At 42.9% G+C, this 19,256-nt stretch overlaps 1 protein-coding gene and 1 long non-coding RNA gene across 4 annotated transcripts in view; one reads left to right on the top strand and one right to left on the bottom strand.

Moving 5' to 3' along the window:
• Positions 1–274: 274 nt before the first annotated feature.
• Positions 275–11,370, bottom strand: PPP1R3B (protein phosphatase 1 regulatory subunit 3B). Of its 3 annotated transcripts, none has more exons than XM_032468782.1 (3): positions 11,086–11,217; positions 10,237–10,958; positions 275–4,981 (listed from the first exon to the last, which is right to left on the bottom strand). In XM_032468782.1, exon 3 carries the CDS (start codon positions 4,951–4,953, stop codon positions 4,099–4,101), a length of 855 nt encoding a protein of 284 aa, XP_032324673.1. In that variant the 5' UTR covers positions 4,954–4,981; positions 10,237–10,958; positions 11,086–11,217; the 3' UTR covers positions 275–4,098. The 3 variants fall into 3 exon arrangements, with proteins under 3 accessions (XP_032324673.1, XP_032324674.1, XP_032324672.1); XM_032468783.1 differs by lacking the exon at positions 11,086–11,217 and having other exon boundaries at positions 10,237–10,756; positions 10,849–11,073; XM_032468781.1 differs by lacking the exon at positions 10,237–10,958 and having other exon boundaries at positions 11,086–11,370.
• The window catches only part of LOC116660094, a 79,469-nt gene continuing 68,675 nt past the window's right edge, over positions 8,463–19,256 (top strand). Inside the window, exon 1 of the long non-coding RNA XR_004315471.1 lies at positions 8,463–8,525. This is a non-coding gene — a long non-coding RNA (uncharacterized LOC116660094). The remainder of the gene's footprint in view (positions 8,526–19,256) is intronic.

Raw genomic sequence — 19,256 nt, 5'->3', positions numbered from 1 at the left:
CCTGCCCCGGGATCGCTCAGATTCAGAACACCCGCCCTTGCGCTCCTTCCCTGGCAATCACTTTCTCAGCTGTAATCAGCCTCTGCTGCTGTAACATCTTAAAAGGCAATTACCCGCCTTCCTCTGTACCTTACAGCTTTTCAGCTCAGCCATTGATTGTGTCCTACCCCTTTGGAATCTGACGATCTATATATGGAAACACACTAATTGACAATCTCTCTCCCCAGTCCCTGACTCGAAGAAGAGAGTCAGTTTTAAAATAGGACAGTTTCAGTTTTGTTTTTTCTACCTTTATTACATTTTTGCTTTTGAGATACAAACCACTCTCTTATACCACACAAAAGACATCCATTCTGGTGACTTTAAAGTGCATTTCCCCTTTAACTTTGTGTACAAAAATATGTATTTTTTAAAGCCTGTGATAATTTCTCAACAAGGCACTTTTAGGCACGAAAATGAAGATGAGTCTTTGGTTCTACGTTCACACTGAAGTGAGAGCAAACTGCCACCACCACAGCCTCATCTTGGGAGTCCTCACGGATCCAGCTGACCCTGGGAGCTGATCGACAAGACTGTATTTACACTCATAGCTTTACAACCTGGGCTACAGCACTTTACAACCCTAGCAAGGGAAAGCTGTGCGTGAGCACAGCTCTCCTTCCCTGTCCCAGACCTGTCTCACTTCAGGAAGTAAAGATAAGCCGGCAAACTGTCTTCCGACGACCCTGGGAGATCCCATTATATGTGTAACTTCTCCCCAGTGTCAGTGATCATTTCAGGAGGGACAAGGACATCAAGCCCTCCCAGAGCAAAATGCCATGATGCGTACTCTGCAGCCAGCTACATCCTGCTGAGGAATTTGACTTGAGGAAACAGGAAAGACACTGAAGTTTTCATTCACTGTCCACTGAGAGGGAAGACCTAGCAAACAGCACTTCTGAAAAGTGAGCAAACACTTTTTTGGTTTATAAACATATATACACATAAGTCCTTTAATGTCCAAGTGACTACAAGTAATGCTTGTTTTTAAAAAAGCAAATGATATGCCAAGATCAAAACCACAAAACATTATTTTAGCAGTTCAAAATTTCCATCTTTAAAAACACTGAGAGAGTGTTTTACCACCGTTAAAATTAAATCTTAGCAATATAATAAACTCTACCTTGACTCTGAAATTGTTTTAATTTCTGGAGAACTACGTAACTCCATTATTTCTCACCAACTCCCCTATAACAAGAATAAACAAACAAACAAACCTGCCCAATTCACATCTTTCAAGAAACAATGAAAGCTAATTTTTTTAAAAAAACTATCTTTATATAGTCTAGCTTATTTATTGCACCTAATTTGTGAATGCTTCTCAGGACATATGGGGGAATAAATATGAAACAGAAATGGAGCTGCCTCCCCATTCCTGGACAACTGCACCAGTGGCAGAAGGCTGGTCTGTCTGGGGCAAGTTGGGAAGGACACCAGGACCACGGGCCATTGGTCAGCATAACCAAGAGCCATCTGAGGGTTATACCTACAGGTCAGGCTGCAGTGACGTCTCCAACTAAGGAACTCATCACTTTCTGAAGTGTATAGACCTGTCTGCTGTTGGTGAGCTATGAAACAGGGACAGGGTTCACTGGAGCAGACCCCTGAGGCCATCTGTTGATATCCTGGGACAGAACTAATCCAAAAGGAGACAGGCTGATGGGTAAAGAGAAGACAGTATTCTTCAGAGGCGGTGACAAGGCTGACAATCTGGGCAAGCAGATGCTTTAGTCAGAGAAGGGTCTTTGTGAGCGGGTGAGGACTTGCCTGCTGGGGTGAGCAGCCCAGGTGCACAGGCTGGGGGCTTGCAACCAGTGCCCCCAGCAGAAAAGCTGGGGTGAGCTGGGAGAAGAGAAGGATAGTAGGGGGAGGGTTTGTGGCTGTTTTAAAAGAGATACTTATCACTGAATTACCGTATTTCAAGTTTTGACACGGGAATGTCTTAAGATTATTGAAAACCCTACAGAAGTTACTTGAGGCATGTTTCTTATGAGCATAGAATGATCTCATTACATTTAGTCTGGTAACACGTAAATGACAGTGCACCTTGTACCTTACATAAATTGCAGGGGTGAGGAAGGGACTTCTTAAAGCAAAATCATGACCTGTATAAAATCAGTTTTGCTTCCAAGCAATGTAGATTTCACCATTACATAATAGCTCTGGTCATCAGATTTGTAACATGGAGAGTACTGTCTGTGTACTTGATGTAAGACATACTTAGATAAAACCTAGTTCTGTGCAGTGTCAGCATAAGATAAAAAATGTGATTGTCCCATAAATTATATTATCCTGTAATCCCCCAATGCTGCCCACCTGGGAGAGGCATACAAAATAAAGCACTAAATTGCAGTCTAGTCACAGCCAGTTTTAGGAATAAGAACTCCATGGAACACCACTTCAGAGCATTTAAAAAGTCAAAACATTTTACAGTTCAAAAAAGAAAAAAATCCAACGACAAAACTCTAGGAACCAAGACACTCCAGATCTGCTTGACACTGATTTACAAAGCCACAGAAGCCGGGAGGGCTCTTCCAAATGATCTGGATAATGCAAGCAAAAGAAGACCCTTTGCTTGCAGAGTCCAGGAGTTGTGCCCCCGAATCCAGACAGCTGGGTATTCCTCTTCCTGCCTCCCCGTGGAAAACCTCACCCTAGTAAGATCAGACAAGAGAAAAATGAGGCAGTCGTTTAACTAAGCTCCAAAAACCAAAACAAAAGAGGGAAAAAACCCCCAACCTTCTACAAATATACATGTAAAAATATTTTTTTAAATACCCCCAAGTACCAACCAGTCTTGTCCAAGAAAAATCACAGGGTTTGGGGTGCATCTGACAAGGAAAGCCCCAGGAGTCTCACAATAACATGAACCCACAGACTTTTAATGCTTTAGTCCAATATGGTTAAGAACAATTAATCTCTGATATTTCATAGTTGGCAAACAGTGAAAATAAAATCTGAGAACCTGGTGAGGTTTTTCTCCCCTATTCCTTTACATACCCACACACCATAAATAAAAACAACCAAATCAGAGTCCATGGGGGCTTGTAAAGTGTTGTTTACAAAGTGGATGTAAATCACAGTCAAAATACAACTGAACATTTTCTGAAGGCATTGAGGATATATTGACTCTCTAAATCAAAACGTCCCAAATACAGCATAAAAGATGACTCTCCAGGAAAAGAGATTCTAAAATCTTTTTGTGAAGATAGACATGGGCAAACCAGCCAGGCAAGTTACAACATGTCTTGTAACTGAGCCGTCCGTTGAGCAGTCAGGTGACTCAGGCAAAGAATGAGTGCTTAGAAAGTTCCCCCAAAGCCAAGAGGAGAATTTAAAAGTGTCCCACTCATGACTGTTCTGCCTGGCATAAGCCTGCCATCAGAAACACTGCATAGGAGCCAGTTACTTTCGATAGCTGGTGTCTTGTCCTCTGCTGGGGTATCTATGTAGCATCAGAAAGAGGAAATGCCAGTCTCTGTCATGAGCTGATTTGCCTTTATTATCTTTTCCTGAACATTAGATGAACTGTGGAAGAAAACCAAATCAAAAATTGCACAGAGAAAAAGTATGAAGCACACATAGACACGGAACAGCAGCAACAGGCAGGCAGGACCTGGCTGAGCCAGGAAGACCCGAAGAAGAGAGCCCAGAGCCAGTGGGATGTGGCTGGGAACAGGGCTTTCCAGGTGACTCACTTCCCACACCCCAGGAGAGAAAGGCTCCTTCAGGCGACCTCATTATTAAGCCACCGTCCTCTGGTGTCACCAGCGCTGCCTACAGGCCTGGGTCTGGTCCAGACCCTTTCTGGCACCATCCTGCTCAGGCTCTCATTGTTGCCCTGTGGGTGCCAGACAGACCAGCACACCTAGTATTGACCCAGTTCTGTGATCTAAACCTGACTGGCTTGACTGATTGAAGAAAAAGTGACTAGGATCCTTTCTTTTCAAAAACCACGTCTGATGGCAGTTCAGCTTTTCTCGAGGCCTTCATCTCCATCCCGTGGTGACTGTAGCTTGGCTCGTCTGCACCACAGCCCCGTTCCATCGCACGCTGTCACTAGTAGTAGGGCCCGAGCTTTTCATATCCTAAATAACTAGGCCACTCGGCAAACAGACCGTAGGAACACCGAGGGCTTCCAAACTGGTCAAAGGCTATTCCAAAATCCGGTCCATTTGGTGGCTGGGCTGTTCCCTGGGTGGATTTTAACTCTGCCCGGATGATCCTATAGTTTTTGCCTTTGTTGCTGTCCCAGTATGTCTGCCCATTGCACTCATAGCACACAGCAAATTCCATCCTTTCATAAGACTGAATTTTCTCAGGCAAACTGATGTCAAAGGAGAAAGTGTCCCTGTCTGAGCCCGCATACGTGTCCTTCACGTACCCACAGGGAAAGTCCGTGAAGCTTTTCCAGGTGTCAAATGTCATTCTGATTTTCACCATCTTCTCGAATGCAAGGTTCTGCACCTTCACTGTGCCAGCAATGGCTCTGTCCTTCAGGACACAGTTCTCCAGGCAGACGTGGTCGGTCTGAAGCCGATTTCTAAAGTCCAGGTAGTCTGCAGATGGCTGGGAGAAATCCAGCACAAAGCTCTCGCTCTCCACTGTCGTCAGACTCACGATGTTGTCCAGGAGCTCGGTGATGTTCAGCGGAATATCTAATGGGTCATCGAACTCGGAGAACACTTTGACCATTGTCAGGGCCAGCCCCTGGTTGTCTGCAAAGGAGACTCGCTTCTTCACCTTTTTCTCCTGAACGGTCGGGGCCACCGTCCCACTGGCTTCATTCTTGCCGCCCAACTGTATACAAGGCCTCAGAGGTTTGCTCGGCTTTGGTGAGATCTGGAAGGCGAACCGCTCTCTGCGCAAGGAGGGGGCCATGCAGCTGTACCTGCACTCAATGTCTACAGCCATCACGGGGTTAGAAGAACAGGCTAGAACCCTGGCAAAGGGGAAAGACAGAAATAGCAGGGAGATCAGACAGACGTTCAAACTCATCCCTTCAACAGGACCAGTGAACTACGTTTGCCTTTGTCTCTGCCCATGTGGCTGCAGCTCAGTACTAACTCAAGTGTAGTCCAGCATGACCTTCGTTTTAGGGGAGTTTAAGACTGTATAATGGGGGTGAGGGTGTGGGGAAGAGGTTCAAGGTTAAAACAAACAAACAGAGAAGTATGGAACCACTGATTTTAAAACTAGTTCATGGGTCAGGAAAACTAAAACTAAAACTAAAACTAGTTTTCCTGTCACGACTTCTCGAGGCCTTCTGTACGCTGATGTGCTGTGGGTAACAATGAAGAGAGCATGCTGTTTGCAGAATTTCCCAAACTTATCCCACACGAGGAAACCCCTTCTTGTGGAGCACCTGCAGAACCCATGTTCTGTGGAACACACCTTGGTAAATACTGCTTTCATCTGATAAAAAAAGAAATGACTACCTCCCACAAATATTGATTGGTGTTTGCTATATGCCAGGGATGATGCTAGATACTGAGATTCAGGAGTGAAGACGGACACAAACCTGCTTTCATTACATGTACAGTAGATTTTTATGTTCCAGTGTATCTTACTTTTAAAAAGTTCCAGCAATTTAGTATTTTTAAACCATTTGTATCGGTAAATAATTTTTTTTTCTACAGTGAAAATAGCCTATATAAGAATAAAAAGCAAAGAGAATCATATGCTAAAGATTAGGTTAAATCTGACTTCATAAAAACAATATTTTTCTATAAATGAAAACAATAAGTAAAAAATCAGAAGATTAAAGACACACTGGGGAAGCATTTTACAAAAAGTATGGTAGCAAAGTGTTAACACTTTAATATATAAAGAGTTTTTACAAAACAACAACAAAGTCAAATATTCCATATAGAAAAAAGAGCAAAAAGCACAAATAGAAAATTCATAAAAGAAATTTAACAGTGATTCATAAATACCTGAAACATCCAACCTCATAAATAACTTAAGAAATTTAGATTAGAAAAGAATGACGGTTTTTACCTACAGAGTAAGGAAAAAAATTTTAGAAGATAATACAAATATGTGTATTAGTCTAAATGGGCACAACCTTTCTAAATGTTGTTATCATTTTTGGTTCTAATATCATATACAAGTATTACTCTTAAGGAAATAATTAAAAATGCATGGAGGTTAATGTACTGAAATGTTCAATGCATCATTATAGGAGGAAAAAAGGATGAGAAAATAAAGTAAATTACCAATAACAGATATATAATTATATCAAGTATACTACATCCTTAAATCAAGTATACTACATCCATGTGATATAATTTTATATCATCATTAAAACCATTATTTGGAAAAAGATTCAAATGGCATAAAAACTTACATTATTAACGTAAAAATGGAGAAAATAAAATTGTACATACAGATTAGACTTGTAGGGAAAAATATTATGTATATGCACAGAAAAAAACTAGAGATATACTTAAAACTGTCAGAATATCCAGGTGATGGGATTTCAGGAAATTTCTGTTCTCCTGCTTTGAAATTTCTTATATTTTCTAAAATAATAGACCTTCTCTAACCAGAAAAAAAAAAGGAATCTAATAAAACACATCAAGTATTTTAAGATTTGCCAAAAACCATTCAACATGATTCCCTCTCTAAAGCCAAGTCATTTTTATTCTAATTACCATGGCAAATTTATATTCTGATTTGACAGCTCCAGTGGGCTAACTGAAGAAGTCAGTGATGAAACCAGCATTAAAATCTCTAGTCTGAGAACCACAGAACACAGGATCTGGTTTAGTTCTCAAATGCATCTCTCCTCACTACTACAAAGGCGTCTATATGTGGTAGTGTGTTGGGATTCTGGCACTCAGGCCTCCCCTAATCCCCCTACCCCTCCCCTCCCCACCGTGGTTACTGCAAGGTGATGGTGGTAGTTCAGGAGGACAGGCAAAACGCTGCTCATCTTCTGACAAGAATGGAGACCACTGGCTCAGTCCAATAAATAATATCTCATTTTCAGCTTCTCACTTCCATAATCAAATATATAAAGAAAAATGAGAAAGGGTGAAGACACATTGGTTTTGATCTCATTTTCCAAAGAAATACAGTACTTCTCCAGGATGCAGGAATCACTTAGTGATGACCAAGTGGAGAAACACATTCAGAGACAAAACAATAGTAATACAAATATCTGTATTGGTTTAAATTGGCCCAACCTTTCTAAATGTTCTTATCTCAATTTATAACCATAATGTAGTTATCTAAACATTCATTTGAAAGGATATCTGTCTTACTATTTCCCTCTAACAAAGTTAAATAAGTGAAAATTTTAGAAGCAGATTTGCTATGATTTGTTCTTATACCCATGCAATTGTTCTGAAAAGGAAAGTTGTCATTGAATTGGGCAAGACAGCTTTAAAGAAGGTCAGTGGGTTCACTAACAGGTTCAATGTGAAAAAAACCTATACTTGAACAAAGTACTTGAATTTTTCTCTTCCCCTGTTCATTGCAAAACTTGGTTAGAATGCATCGGAATTATACTTTCAGTTCTACCTTTAACACAGGTAGTTTTTGTTTTTTTAACTAAATGTTAATATGTTAACTAAAAATAACCAAACAGTAGGCAAAGCCTTGCACTCAGCCCCTCTCACTATGCCCACTCTTGACAACCTGTGTGTGAACTGAGGGAGGAGAGGTTCTTCCTCGGCCACAGCCACTTCCTCCTCGCTTGCGTCAGCACAAGGTCAACTGCAAGCTCTCTGTGTATGTCCAACAAGCCTGCAAACCAATCTTATTTGTGCTTTCCTGCACGTTAAAACGGCTCATTAGAAAAAAGCTGGGAAACTCTCAAGATATTGTGGAAATGGAATTCTAAAACAAGGGGATCAGGGAAAGAGTCTGCACACTTGCTGTCAACTAAAGTCACTCTCAAGCTCTAATCCTGTAAGTTAGAAAGACTTAGTTGAAGACCTTGGTAAAGTTTCACTGTTTGGACCCAGCAGTATAAATGTGCCCCTGAGATCCCTTTTATCACCAAGCTTTAAGAACTGGAGGTGAGGAGGGGAGGCTGGAGTCAGAGCCAGAGCCAGAGCTAATTAAACAATTCCACTGGCACTTTCTAGAGCCTAATTGGTTTTGCAACATTTCTCCATGAAAAGCAAAAGAAAGGATAACCTGGCGGTCCAAGGGTTCCTCCCAGGGCTCCTGCCCCAGGCTCATTACACAAACACCCCTGCCCAGAATCCCTTCACTTCCTCAGTGTCACCAACACTGGAGGGGAGGACATTAACCCCTGGTGGCCTCAATAGAGGGTGCAATCTGACTGTTGGCTCCCTTGCCTATCCTTACAGGGAGATTCCAGCTTTTATTAACCAGATTATTCTCCAAGAATTGGTGCAACAAAGTGCTGCTTTGGTGTAAGGCTTCCTGACTTTCTGCTTAGAAGTTCTCAAATGGACCACTACAGGGGTGACCATCATCCAGAAATACTCCTAGCAACCGAGACATACAAGGTAATAGTTTCCTAAATCTCTGAAAGGAAGGCACTTGGACATGTGTTTTATTCTCAAATGGCATGAAAATGATCAGTTCCAACACAGGATGCATCGGGTTTTACCTCAGGCCCCCTCTCCTGACAGACTCCGCTATTCTGCCCTTTCCTTCGCCCAAGCCAGGGAATATGAGTCACCATCGTTGGTCAGGGGCAAAAACAGACTTAGACGTGGGCACACAGTTGAACCAACAGAGTATGAACTAGCACCTGGATACCAGTTCGTTGCAGAACAGGGTCTTGAGAGTATGAGTAGCTGTTACTCAGACCAGTACGGATTCTCAAAATCTTTGCTTCCAAATAGATTCTGAGGTGATGAGTTTTGCCCCATGAGACACTGGGACATATACCCAAGGGTAGATTGCAGTGTTTCTGGTCAAAAGAGAGCAAACCCTAACACTCTGAAAATTACAGAGAACTTGGATAGTTCTGCATAATGCTTTCCCTGTTCCACCAGTCTACAACACAGCTTCTTCAAGACAGCTGGCCAGAGTTAGATGTTGTGTTTCTGTAAAAACTATCAACTTGTACAAAATAACACCATGACTTTCACAGTTCAGGCAACTGAGCTGCTAAATGTCTGATATGCCTTTTATAGGAAGTAAATTTTTGTGTGTGTGTTGAGGTCAAGACATTGCCTCCTCTATTCTCTTTGTACTTTGATAAGAAAAGACAAAAATCAGACACACCAAGAAACACTGAAACTGCATCACGTCAACATTCACAACCAGGTTACCAGGTTATAATTTTTTAAAGACATGACCAACTACCCCTTCAGCATTTGTTTCCTCCCTAAAGGTTTGGCCAACACAGTATGAATAAAGTTGGAATCCTTCCCTTTCTACTCAGACCATGGGGCCTTTATTCATAGCCTTAGAAGCCACTTGTACTCCTCTATTCTGTCACTATTACCCAAAGCATCTTAGAGATAAATATCTGTGGATGAGGCTGCATGTTATAGGAAAGAGACAAGTTAAGATGGCACAGTGTCTGCCAACTAAAAATGTCCAATGTGAAACACAGCACACTGGCCTAGGAATACTTGCACCTAGCTGTGCCACTTGGGGCAAGTTACTCAACCTCTCTGGGCTTGAGCTTTCTCCTCTGAGATCCCTTCTAGTTCTGACATTCTTGGTTGTTAGTGATACTTGGGTGTTCTTCTCTTCCCACTAACTTTTCCCTAAATACCTCTACTTTTGTGGTAAGTCCTCCAGCTGTCTTCACTTTAGTCTTGGCTCCTAGACAACTCTGCCAAATGAACCATTTCCTCTTCTTCTCTGCACCCCACCTCAAAGCCCTAACTCTCTCTTTTCCTGGATCCTGGGTCTCCCAGGAAGTCCTGGCCACACAGACCACAGGATCCAACATCATCTAGGAATTCTCCAAGTCCTCAAGTCAAGTCTGTCCTCAATTTTCTCTTTTGCAGGAAACAATAGCAGGGCACAGCCTAAATCTTCTAGTATGTTCTGGGCCCCCTACCCCCTCTTTTGCAGCACATCCTTTCCCCCGGATTCAAAAGGGTGGTGTGAACAGGGCAGTGGGGGTGGGGGCGGGCAGGCCAAGGCGTCCTGGCTTCGAAGAGCCCACAGGTCACTCCCCCCTGGGTCCAGCCAGGCCGGACTGCACCCTGACCCCAACCCCTCCTTGAGGTCTTTCCCCTGTCTGGCACCCACCTTTTGGGCCGCGGGGAAGCCCCCTCTCCAGCTGGCTTGCTGCATCAGAAAGCTCGGAGGGAGGTGTCAGGGGAGGCTGCCGCCACCGGACTACGTGAGCCTCGGTGTGTTGTGTCCGGGAGGCAGGGCTTGGGCTGGGTTCCCGGAGTTGTGACCGGCAGGGGGAGGAAGACGAGAAGGAGGAGGAGCCCGAGTTATCACACCAAGGGCGGGGCGGCAGGGCCACGCCGGGCGGAGCTGCGTCGCGAGAGCGTCCCCGCGCGGCCACCTCGTCCCCGCCGGCCTGGGACAGACAGCCGGTCTGCAGACCGGGAGCCGGAGATTGCTCAGCTCCAGAAGGCCCCGGCCGCCGCAGCGCTCCGTCTCCCATCTCCCTTGGTGGCCTGAGAGATCACCAAGTGTGTTTCCCTCCGTTTTACCGGGAAAACGACGTCCGGAGAGAGATGAAGCAACTTTCACTTGTGCTGCGGACCCTACTGCCCAACTCTGGAGACACCCTCCAGAAGTGTCGGGTCCTAGGCTGGAAAAGCCTTGTGTCAGGTTCGAACTCGGCAAAATAAGCGGTAAGGGTATCTGGAGTCCCAGCCCCATATGTCGCGGCCGGGACCTCACCTCGATGCAACACGTGGGTCCGGCCAGGCTCCATCCCACCTCTGTCCCTGGATTGCACTCTTCACGTAGAAGCAACAACTTCCTCGAGCCTGTCTAGAGTGTCCCAGCCCCTAAGTGTAATTGCAAGTTGAACAGAGAAAGTGTAGGTGGCAGGAACCAGAGGGGTCCCTGCTGCGCGCCCTTCGCTGCCGTTTCTGAGGCCGGACAGCCGGCCTCGCGGGCCTAGGGAGGACGTACCTGGTACAGCTCATAAGCCCCGAGGTGCGGAGGCGCCAGCCCGCGGCAGCATCCGCCCTGGGGTGGCAGGGGCAGCGGCGGCGACGACAGGAGCGGGGGCCAGGGCTCAGGTTGGCGCCCTCCGCGGGCAGCCGCATCCGTCCTTGTGTGAAAACAGCGCGCCCGCCTCCTACCTGCGGCCCTTCACCCTGGACTCGGGTTCCCAGCCGCTGCGCGGCTCCCTTTAACTTTTGGGCTACCTCTCCCCACTCGGGATGCCATCGGAGACCCCCTTTCACGTGAACGCCCCTCTCAGCCAATGGGCACGCCTGGGACGCTCGCCGTCTACCAATGGCCGTGGAGCCGCGGTTCCCGAGAGCATCGCCGCGCCACGTGATCGACTGCGCGCCGGGAGTGATAGGGCTGGCGTCCAGGGGCTGAGAAGGGGGCTGTGGGTCACTGCTTCATCAAAAGCCCGGGGACGGGCGCCAGGGGGCAGAGGCACTTTCCTACAGAAGAGCATCCCGTTACAGCCAAGAGGGCTGGACGCAGGCAGCTGGCAGAGTTCCCTCTTACAAGGCAAAGCCCTAGCCGGGCAAAGTCACACTACACACAGGGACGGGGTGGCAGTTACATTTACCCGTCCCGCCGGACCCGCCTTCGTCTCACACTTCAGCCATGGGGTTCACAGATGACCATTACTTCTCCCCTACACGAGGATCCCTTAAGTGCCCCGAGGGAATGTCAAGTGTGTTTCCTTATGTTTTAGGTGGAGTTTTTTCAGGATCGGTATCCCTACTCCAGAGATAGTGTTTCCACACTATCAGGTCATTAGTGAACGCTTGCTTTGTACCGGTCATGGTCCAGGTGTTACTGTGAAAGGAATACAGTAAAATCCTTTTTATAAAGTTGTTACTGGGGCAAAGGACTAATACCCATCTCACAGAGTACCTCATATATAGTTGAGGGTTTCTCAAGTAGGTATATTTTCGAGGAAACTAACTGACTTGAATCTGTATTAATAGATTCAGCCTGTGCCTATGGGGCCTCCATGATCTTTGTGCTACAGCTTGAGGTCTGTAGAGAATGATGAACTTAGAAGAGACCAGAAGCCCCTCCACCCATATGAGATCAATTTAAGTATGCATATATATAGTATATATTGGTGATCAGCTCTAAGCTAGCCATTTTAGGAATGAGGATCTCAATTTTCTAGTTTTAATGAATTTGGGAAATTGATATAGGGTTACCAGTTTTTTAAAGTCCCAAGACATTAAAAATGAATCTTCCATCTTCTGTTGCCATCCTTTTATTACAAGCAAGTACTCTTTAATAGCAATAAAAACAAAATGCAGGAAGGGCATAATCTCAGAGTAAAGGCTAGTCCTTCACATTGGATTTATTTAGCTTTATGAAAATTCATTACCTTGAATATGGCATGTGAGAATTTCTGATTTAAGAGATGTAAGAGCAGCTTCTAATTTTACTAGGAATGTAAAACAAAATCTGTTGTCAATTACAATAATCCAGTCAGAGCCTTCAGCTCTATAGAGAACTTCCCCAGACTCATTCTTCCTGTCTGAAGGATGGTCATTAGTCTTCTTCCTTCTCTTTCAATGGACAAATCTGATAAAAGACCACCTGTGAAATCAGCTATTGGTAGGCAGTTGGCAACTAAAATTTCTGTGCAATATTCCCTTTGCCAACTCTAAACCCCCTTTTATTAGTTAATGAGTAGGTTGTAGATTTATGAAGCCAAGTGCTGGCTACATTTCTCAAGTAGATGGAGCATGCTAGAGGAGTGGGCAGAGATAAGGAGCCAGCAGGTATTGCAAAATGTATTCAGGCAAAGGGTGATCTGAACCAAACTGGGAAGGAGTTGAGACAAGTAAATACAACTTTATAGCATTAGGGTTTGAAAGCATCTTCCTTACATAGATCTAGGAAACCATGGGTAATAATTTCCCCTGTGATTTAAGTGACTATTTCAGACTAGGAGAGTGGGGCTAAACTTAGTTGTGGCACACCACAGTCCTGGTAGGTAGGAGTGTGGTGTCTCTGAGTTTGAAAAGAGCAGTCTTCTTTGCGATCAGAATAGAGCTGGCATGCAAGCTCTGGAGGACTGTTCCAGCAGAATTCATAGCAGTCCTGAGCCCTTGAACCTGAGAGCTAGTCTGGTCTTTAGACATGATCTTGCTTTACCCTCTCATTTTATCACAACAAAGAGGGAAATGGAAAATGGAAAATTTCAACCCTTTAGTCAATGCATACCAAGTTCCTTTTCTAATATCTGGCAGTGAATTTTAGCATTAATTTCATTTAATAAGCCAACTCTCCTCCCTCAAATCAAGAAGCCAACAATGGCTAAGCATAGTTAATGATCATTTTCCCTGAAACTGTCCTTTTCTGTGGCTGTTAGTGGTAGCACTGTCTTTTTTCTTCCTTGCACTTGGGCTCATCTGTGACTTTTCAGTCCTTTCTTAGACATTTGTTCATTCATTCAACAGCAAACTATGGTAAACCTGGGTGCTGGAAATGGAAAAATGAATGAAATACAGTCTTACTCTTGAGAAGCTCTTAAGCCAGTAAATAACGATGTGGGATAAACATGTGAAAGGCAAATCCCTGGGGCACTAAGAAGACTGCACATGTGTGGCAGTGAGGTGGGGATGGGGCGTGGGGAAGGTCAGAGAAGGCTGACCTTTAAGAACTGACCATTAAGCGGGATCCTGAAGGGGGCATTATAGTGCAGGGGTAATGGGAGAGAACATGGCAGGGATTGGCAACCGCATTGAGTTCTATATGTTCCTCCAGTTTCCACTTTGCAGATTAAAAATTAGACCCTCTTTTTGGCTTAAATATTGGACAGTATTTCTTTTTGCATGTGTTGATGTCAGCTTTTTTACTCATCCAGAAAAAAATTTAAAAATATCAAAAGATGTTTTATCTCCTCAACATAGTACATTTCAAAAACTACTCAAATCATGTAAAATTTTGGAAAAGAAATCTTTTTCTTTTTTTTCTTCTTAGATTCTAACATAGCTTCTCTTTGAACAAAAGTGATTGCAAAGTAAATCTAAATAAAAATAACCAGCATCAAGAGTCAGAACTAAAGAAGAGAACATTCTTTTGCTTGATCAGAATAGAAAGTGGGAAAGGCTGTTTCCAAACTGCCTAAGTCCATTTATATTTAGACGAGTGGAGTAGTTTGCACCTGTCAGAGCTACAGACATGCTCTGGGTGCATCATGTTACCTGGGGCCCTCTTCCCCTCTTTCAGGCTTGACTGAAAGGACTTGCTAGATCATGTTTTATGGGACAGGCAGATGAATACCAGCAAAGGGATTCTGTAAGCCTCTGTCTATGCAGAACACAAGGGAGAAGATCTTGAGTAATTTACATGTCAAAGCTCCTAGACCCCATCAATAATTTACGTGGTTGAGGGCTTTTGAGTAGGGACCAGTCTTAAAAGCTGCATATACAGAACAGCTTTTTTATCTTGTGTACTGCTTTGTATGCTCCATATATATCTTTAATTTTTACTTTGTATTATTTTTATGATTATGAAATTAATACAAGATCACTGTGGACATTTTGGAAAATACAGAAGAATATAGAGCTGAAAACAGAATCAGCACCACCCAGCAATAACTACCAATGTAATTTACTTTGTAAATTTATTTCAGTATTTATCCTATGTACCATTATATTTTCAGGATCATATATGTAAAGTTTAATATCTTAATTATTTTTACTCATGACTGCTCCTCATTTTGAATATATTAGTATTATTATAATTTTTCTGTTGTGCTTTTTAATGACTGCATAATATTCCTTCATATAAAGGGCCCATACTTAAGAATCTTCATATTTAAACTTTTGCCCACATCCTTGATTCTTTTTTTTTTCCTGATTATTTTTATAAGCCTTTGTCCCACGGTATACAGACATTCTTCAGAGTCTTGATTCATATTGCCAAATCATTTTTTAAAAGATCAGTATTGACTTTTCACTCCCACTACTGGGGAAATTTAAGAGTTAAATAATCCTAATGAGGTATTGGTTTGTGGACTTTGGGCAAATTATACCTCATCTTACAAAAAAGCCATATGAGAATTTTAACTGATGAATCATATACTCTGTGCCTGGGTGAAAATAGCTACACACTCATCTTTTGCTTTAGCTTTAAATCTCAAAGTACAGCCAATTTGTGTTATGAATGGGAACTTCATAACCCATATTATTGACTTAAATGATATTAAGTGGTGGCTGGTCAGAGAGAAAAGGAAAGGCTGGGAACCAGGGAATACCACTTTGCCACAGGCTTAAAAGAAATTAGGCAGAACCCAATATGTATTTATATTCTTTGCTCATTCATCCCCCATTCGTAACTGGTGTGATCATAAATTATATTTGAACGTGTAACTATATACATGTGATGCAACGTATAACATCCAGAATTTCATGACAAGTGGCACGCATTTTTGTGAGAATGACATGTCAAGCTGCTTTGAGGATTGTGATAGACCACTTGACTCTTGTGTGCCTTGGAACTTTGGGCTGGGCTGTTTCTGCTGCGTGCCTGGGGGGTCAAATGCCTGGGATACTGCAAGCACTTTGTATTAGCAATTGTATTTCAGTTCCATCCAGATATTTACAAAACTGCCTACGTCGTCCTCTTAGAAACAGGTAATAAGATAACTTGTATTAAGAAAACAATGACTCATTTGAGAGATGAGAAAAAAAACTGTTTACGTACAATAATTTCTAAATGTACACACTATATTTTCCTGCAGCTTAAACTTTCTATCACTTTTCTTTTTCTTTGAAATTTTGAGTCAGAAGCTGAACTGACTTCATGGTTTTCCTTATGATCATTTGATATCCTCTAGAGAATTACAACTTAAAGACTGCATTCTTCCTTCTCGAAACTCATGGTAACAAACCGTTTCTCCACACAGAGCCATGGGCTATTTTGGAGCTGGAAATGGAGCAATTAAATCTAGGAAGTCACCACGTGTTGAGAATATTCCTTCTTTGCCTCTCTTTTTGCTTATGTTCCCAAGGAGGCACAGATCTCAGAGGGCAGTGGGGGAGCCATCGTCTAACATCATTATTTCACCTACTGCATAAAAAAATGCAGAGGACAATAGTGCATTTGTTATAAAGGCTACTCAAGTTTGTTACAAAATTACACTTCACCAAAAACAACTGCCCGATAACTATTAGTATGAGTCTTAACTTGGTAAGGAGCCAGGACTGTAAAATATACAAAACCATACTTTGACATTCAAGCTTTGGAAATAGATAGGACCATATATTAAACCTCAGCAAAGACAGTTGGCATCATTCCTGTTTTCTTCGGTTAGTTCTTTGGTCATCTTCAAGTGCAGGGCCCTCCTACAAGTAGGGGCTGTTGTCTTCTATTTTTCTCAAGGCTCCTTGATCCAAAAGATGTAGTAACTTAAGCTTTCTTCCCTGATCTTGACCCTGGTTCTTTTTCCTTCCTTCTTTCTTTCTTTTTTGGTATTATTCTTCAGTTTGTGAAAATCTAGAAACCTCTCTTAAGATTAGACAGTAAGTATTTCTCTTTCTTATAAATCAGCATTATCCATGAACTTTCAGGGACAATCCAAAGTCATAGGTGATGAGAAGGAACATATTTCAAAATAGAAGAGAAAGTTTCTGTTTTAACTGCATGCTAAGATTCCTAGGAAGACACATAAAAATACGAAGCTATGTATAACCCTGATGCTCTAGACATGGTGAAATGTAACGGATAAGATCTCAGTCATCTGGTGGTTCTAGATTTGAATACTGACTCTGCCACAATGAGCTGTGGACCTTAGGAAAATCACTACTCAACTTTGTGCCTCTGTTTTCCTATCTGTAAAATGGGGGTACTAATGCCTGCCTGGCAGTATTACTCTGAAGATTTCCCAGAACTCTTTATGTGTAACCAGGATGACTCACTTCATGAAACTGAAGTGAAATGAAAGTCACATTTTGGATTAGTCTAAATACAATAAAGTCTTGACCTGAACCCTTCACTTCCCAAGGCAGCAAGAAGCTTAATATTGACTGGCATATGCAGCCCCTCAAAATTGGAAACAGGCCCTTGGTTCTTAGACTCTAGGATCACTGCCCTTAATGTTACTTCTTCTGCAGCCCATCCTCTGTGATCAAGTCCTCGCCACCCACTGTAGCTACTGCTCAGGGCAGACTTCCCTGATGCTTCCTTGGCAGGCCTGGCATGAAGATCCTGCACCGCTTGATCTCAGCTTCTTCCGTGTGAGCAGGATGTCAGCTTCCATCACCTGTGGAAACTTCAGACCCCACAGCTCACAGGCTCTGGAGATTCACTGCCTCTCTGGAATGGATCTTTCTGCAAACCCATAGAAACACGAGCCACTATACCCTCCTAATCTTGGATAGTTCTGGGCCCTTTCTGGGAGGACCCAGAATTCCCAAATGGAATCAGTGATTTGGAGGTTAATCTTGATGGGTCTAGCAGGATGTATAGGAAAAGAACAATGAGTTAGAAGTGATAAGAGAAAAGGAAGAATTATTTAAAAAAGAGATAGATACCGAGAAAGAGAATGGAAATCCAACTGAAGAATTACAGTATTATTAATGAAAAAAGTAGAACAATAGAAACAAATGATAATGACTTTATTGAAGAAAACATTTCCAGCTGCAAAGAGACTGGAATATATAGATTGAATGGGTTCACATGCTTCAGATAAAATCAATTTGAAAAGACCCACATCTAGGCACATACTTAAAACATTTTTGAATTACAAGGACAAAAAAAAATGCTACAAATATCCAGGTAGGAAACGACATCCTCTGCAAAACAAGTTATTGGTAGAAGATAAAACACCAGACTAACTTCTGACCTCATTATAGTACTAAGTGCCAGAAAACCATGGAGAAGCATCTAAAAGCATTTTATACTCATATACATTTTTATATGGGTACGTAACCTCTCCTCCTAACACTTCCCAACTTTCTTACCAAATTTTCCCCGACATTACAAAATATACCAATAAGACTGAGTAGTACTCAAAAAAATGTAGCTCCTCTATCTTATCTACCATGCTAATTTAGTTCCTTGATGAGGTTCTAACACTACATGTAAAAGTCTATTTTATGCTCTCCATTACTCCTTGGTTTTAATGATCATCTCACCTGGCAGTGGGAGTGTTATTTGCTGCTGAGAAAAGAGGTCTCTCTCTCTCAGTGAAGTCTTGAACGGTCCCCCACCCCCCGACTCCAAGGGTGGTCCCATTGTTTTCCTTACCAGTGGGAATTTACACTTTGTGGGCGTAGTGTTTGTTCAGGTGGAAGAGCTTCAAATACCAAGTCTTGGCTTCTTAATTTCACTCCAGATGCCAAGACTTTCGTTTATAAATCACATTGAAAACTCATAGACTACTGGAGTTAAAAGGACTTTTTTGTTTTCCAGTTTAGTACCCTCTGTTTACAGGTGAGGAAATGAAAACCCAGGAAGGTGCCATCACTTGTTTAAAGTCATAGATTCAGGTACTATTTGAGTTGGGAGGAACTAGGCTCCTGGTTTTTCTGCATCCACCGCCATGCAGACCCTGATGAACAAGATCTATTGAAAGGTTCACGGGAGCCAGTCTTTGCAATGAGGAAGAGGCTCCTGTAGGCCAGTGCCCAGTGCCCATGGACTGGCCAAGTGCAAAATGAATGGCCAAGTGCAAAACTAATGGCCACTAATCAAAAGGCCAGTGAATTTCCAGCAATCAGTGGAGATACACCTTCAGCATGGCACCTTGAAGTAACCAAAAACCAAGGGTATTTAGTACAGAAGTCTGAGGACACAGATGACATGCCTCCAGCCAGTTTTAATTCCAAGTTCTTCAAAGTTTTAACTTTTAAGGGCTGTAGTAACCAGAACATTTCCCTTCTAAACAAGCAGACTTGGCTCACTATACGTGACATCCTGTCTTCAAACAGTGACTGAAGTCAAGGGTCAGGACCACAGCCTGCATTTGCAGATCCCATAGCCTTTCTACTTGGTGCTTTGTGGAGGATTTCTGTTCTCTAGCAGAGCCATTTCCAGGGATCTTGGTGGTGCTTTGTCCCCTCCTCTAGGTATGACAGTCACCAGCAGGGAGGGCAGGAGAACAGGTTCACTTGGTACCAGACAGGAAACAGACTCAT

The sequence above is a fragment of the Camelus ferus genome, chromosome 26 (genome assembly GCF_009834535.1).
Source record: "Camelus ferus isolate YT-003-E chromosome 26, BCGSAC_Cfer_1.0, whole genome shotgun sequence".
NCBI classification, from domain to species: domain Eukaryota; kingdom Metazoa; phylum Chordata; class Mammalia; order Artiodactyla; family Camelidae; genus Camelus; species Camelus ferus.
The sequence above is the reverse complement of the archived record's forward strand: the minus strand, read 5'-3'. Positions and strand labels throughout refer to the sequence as shown.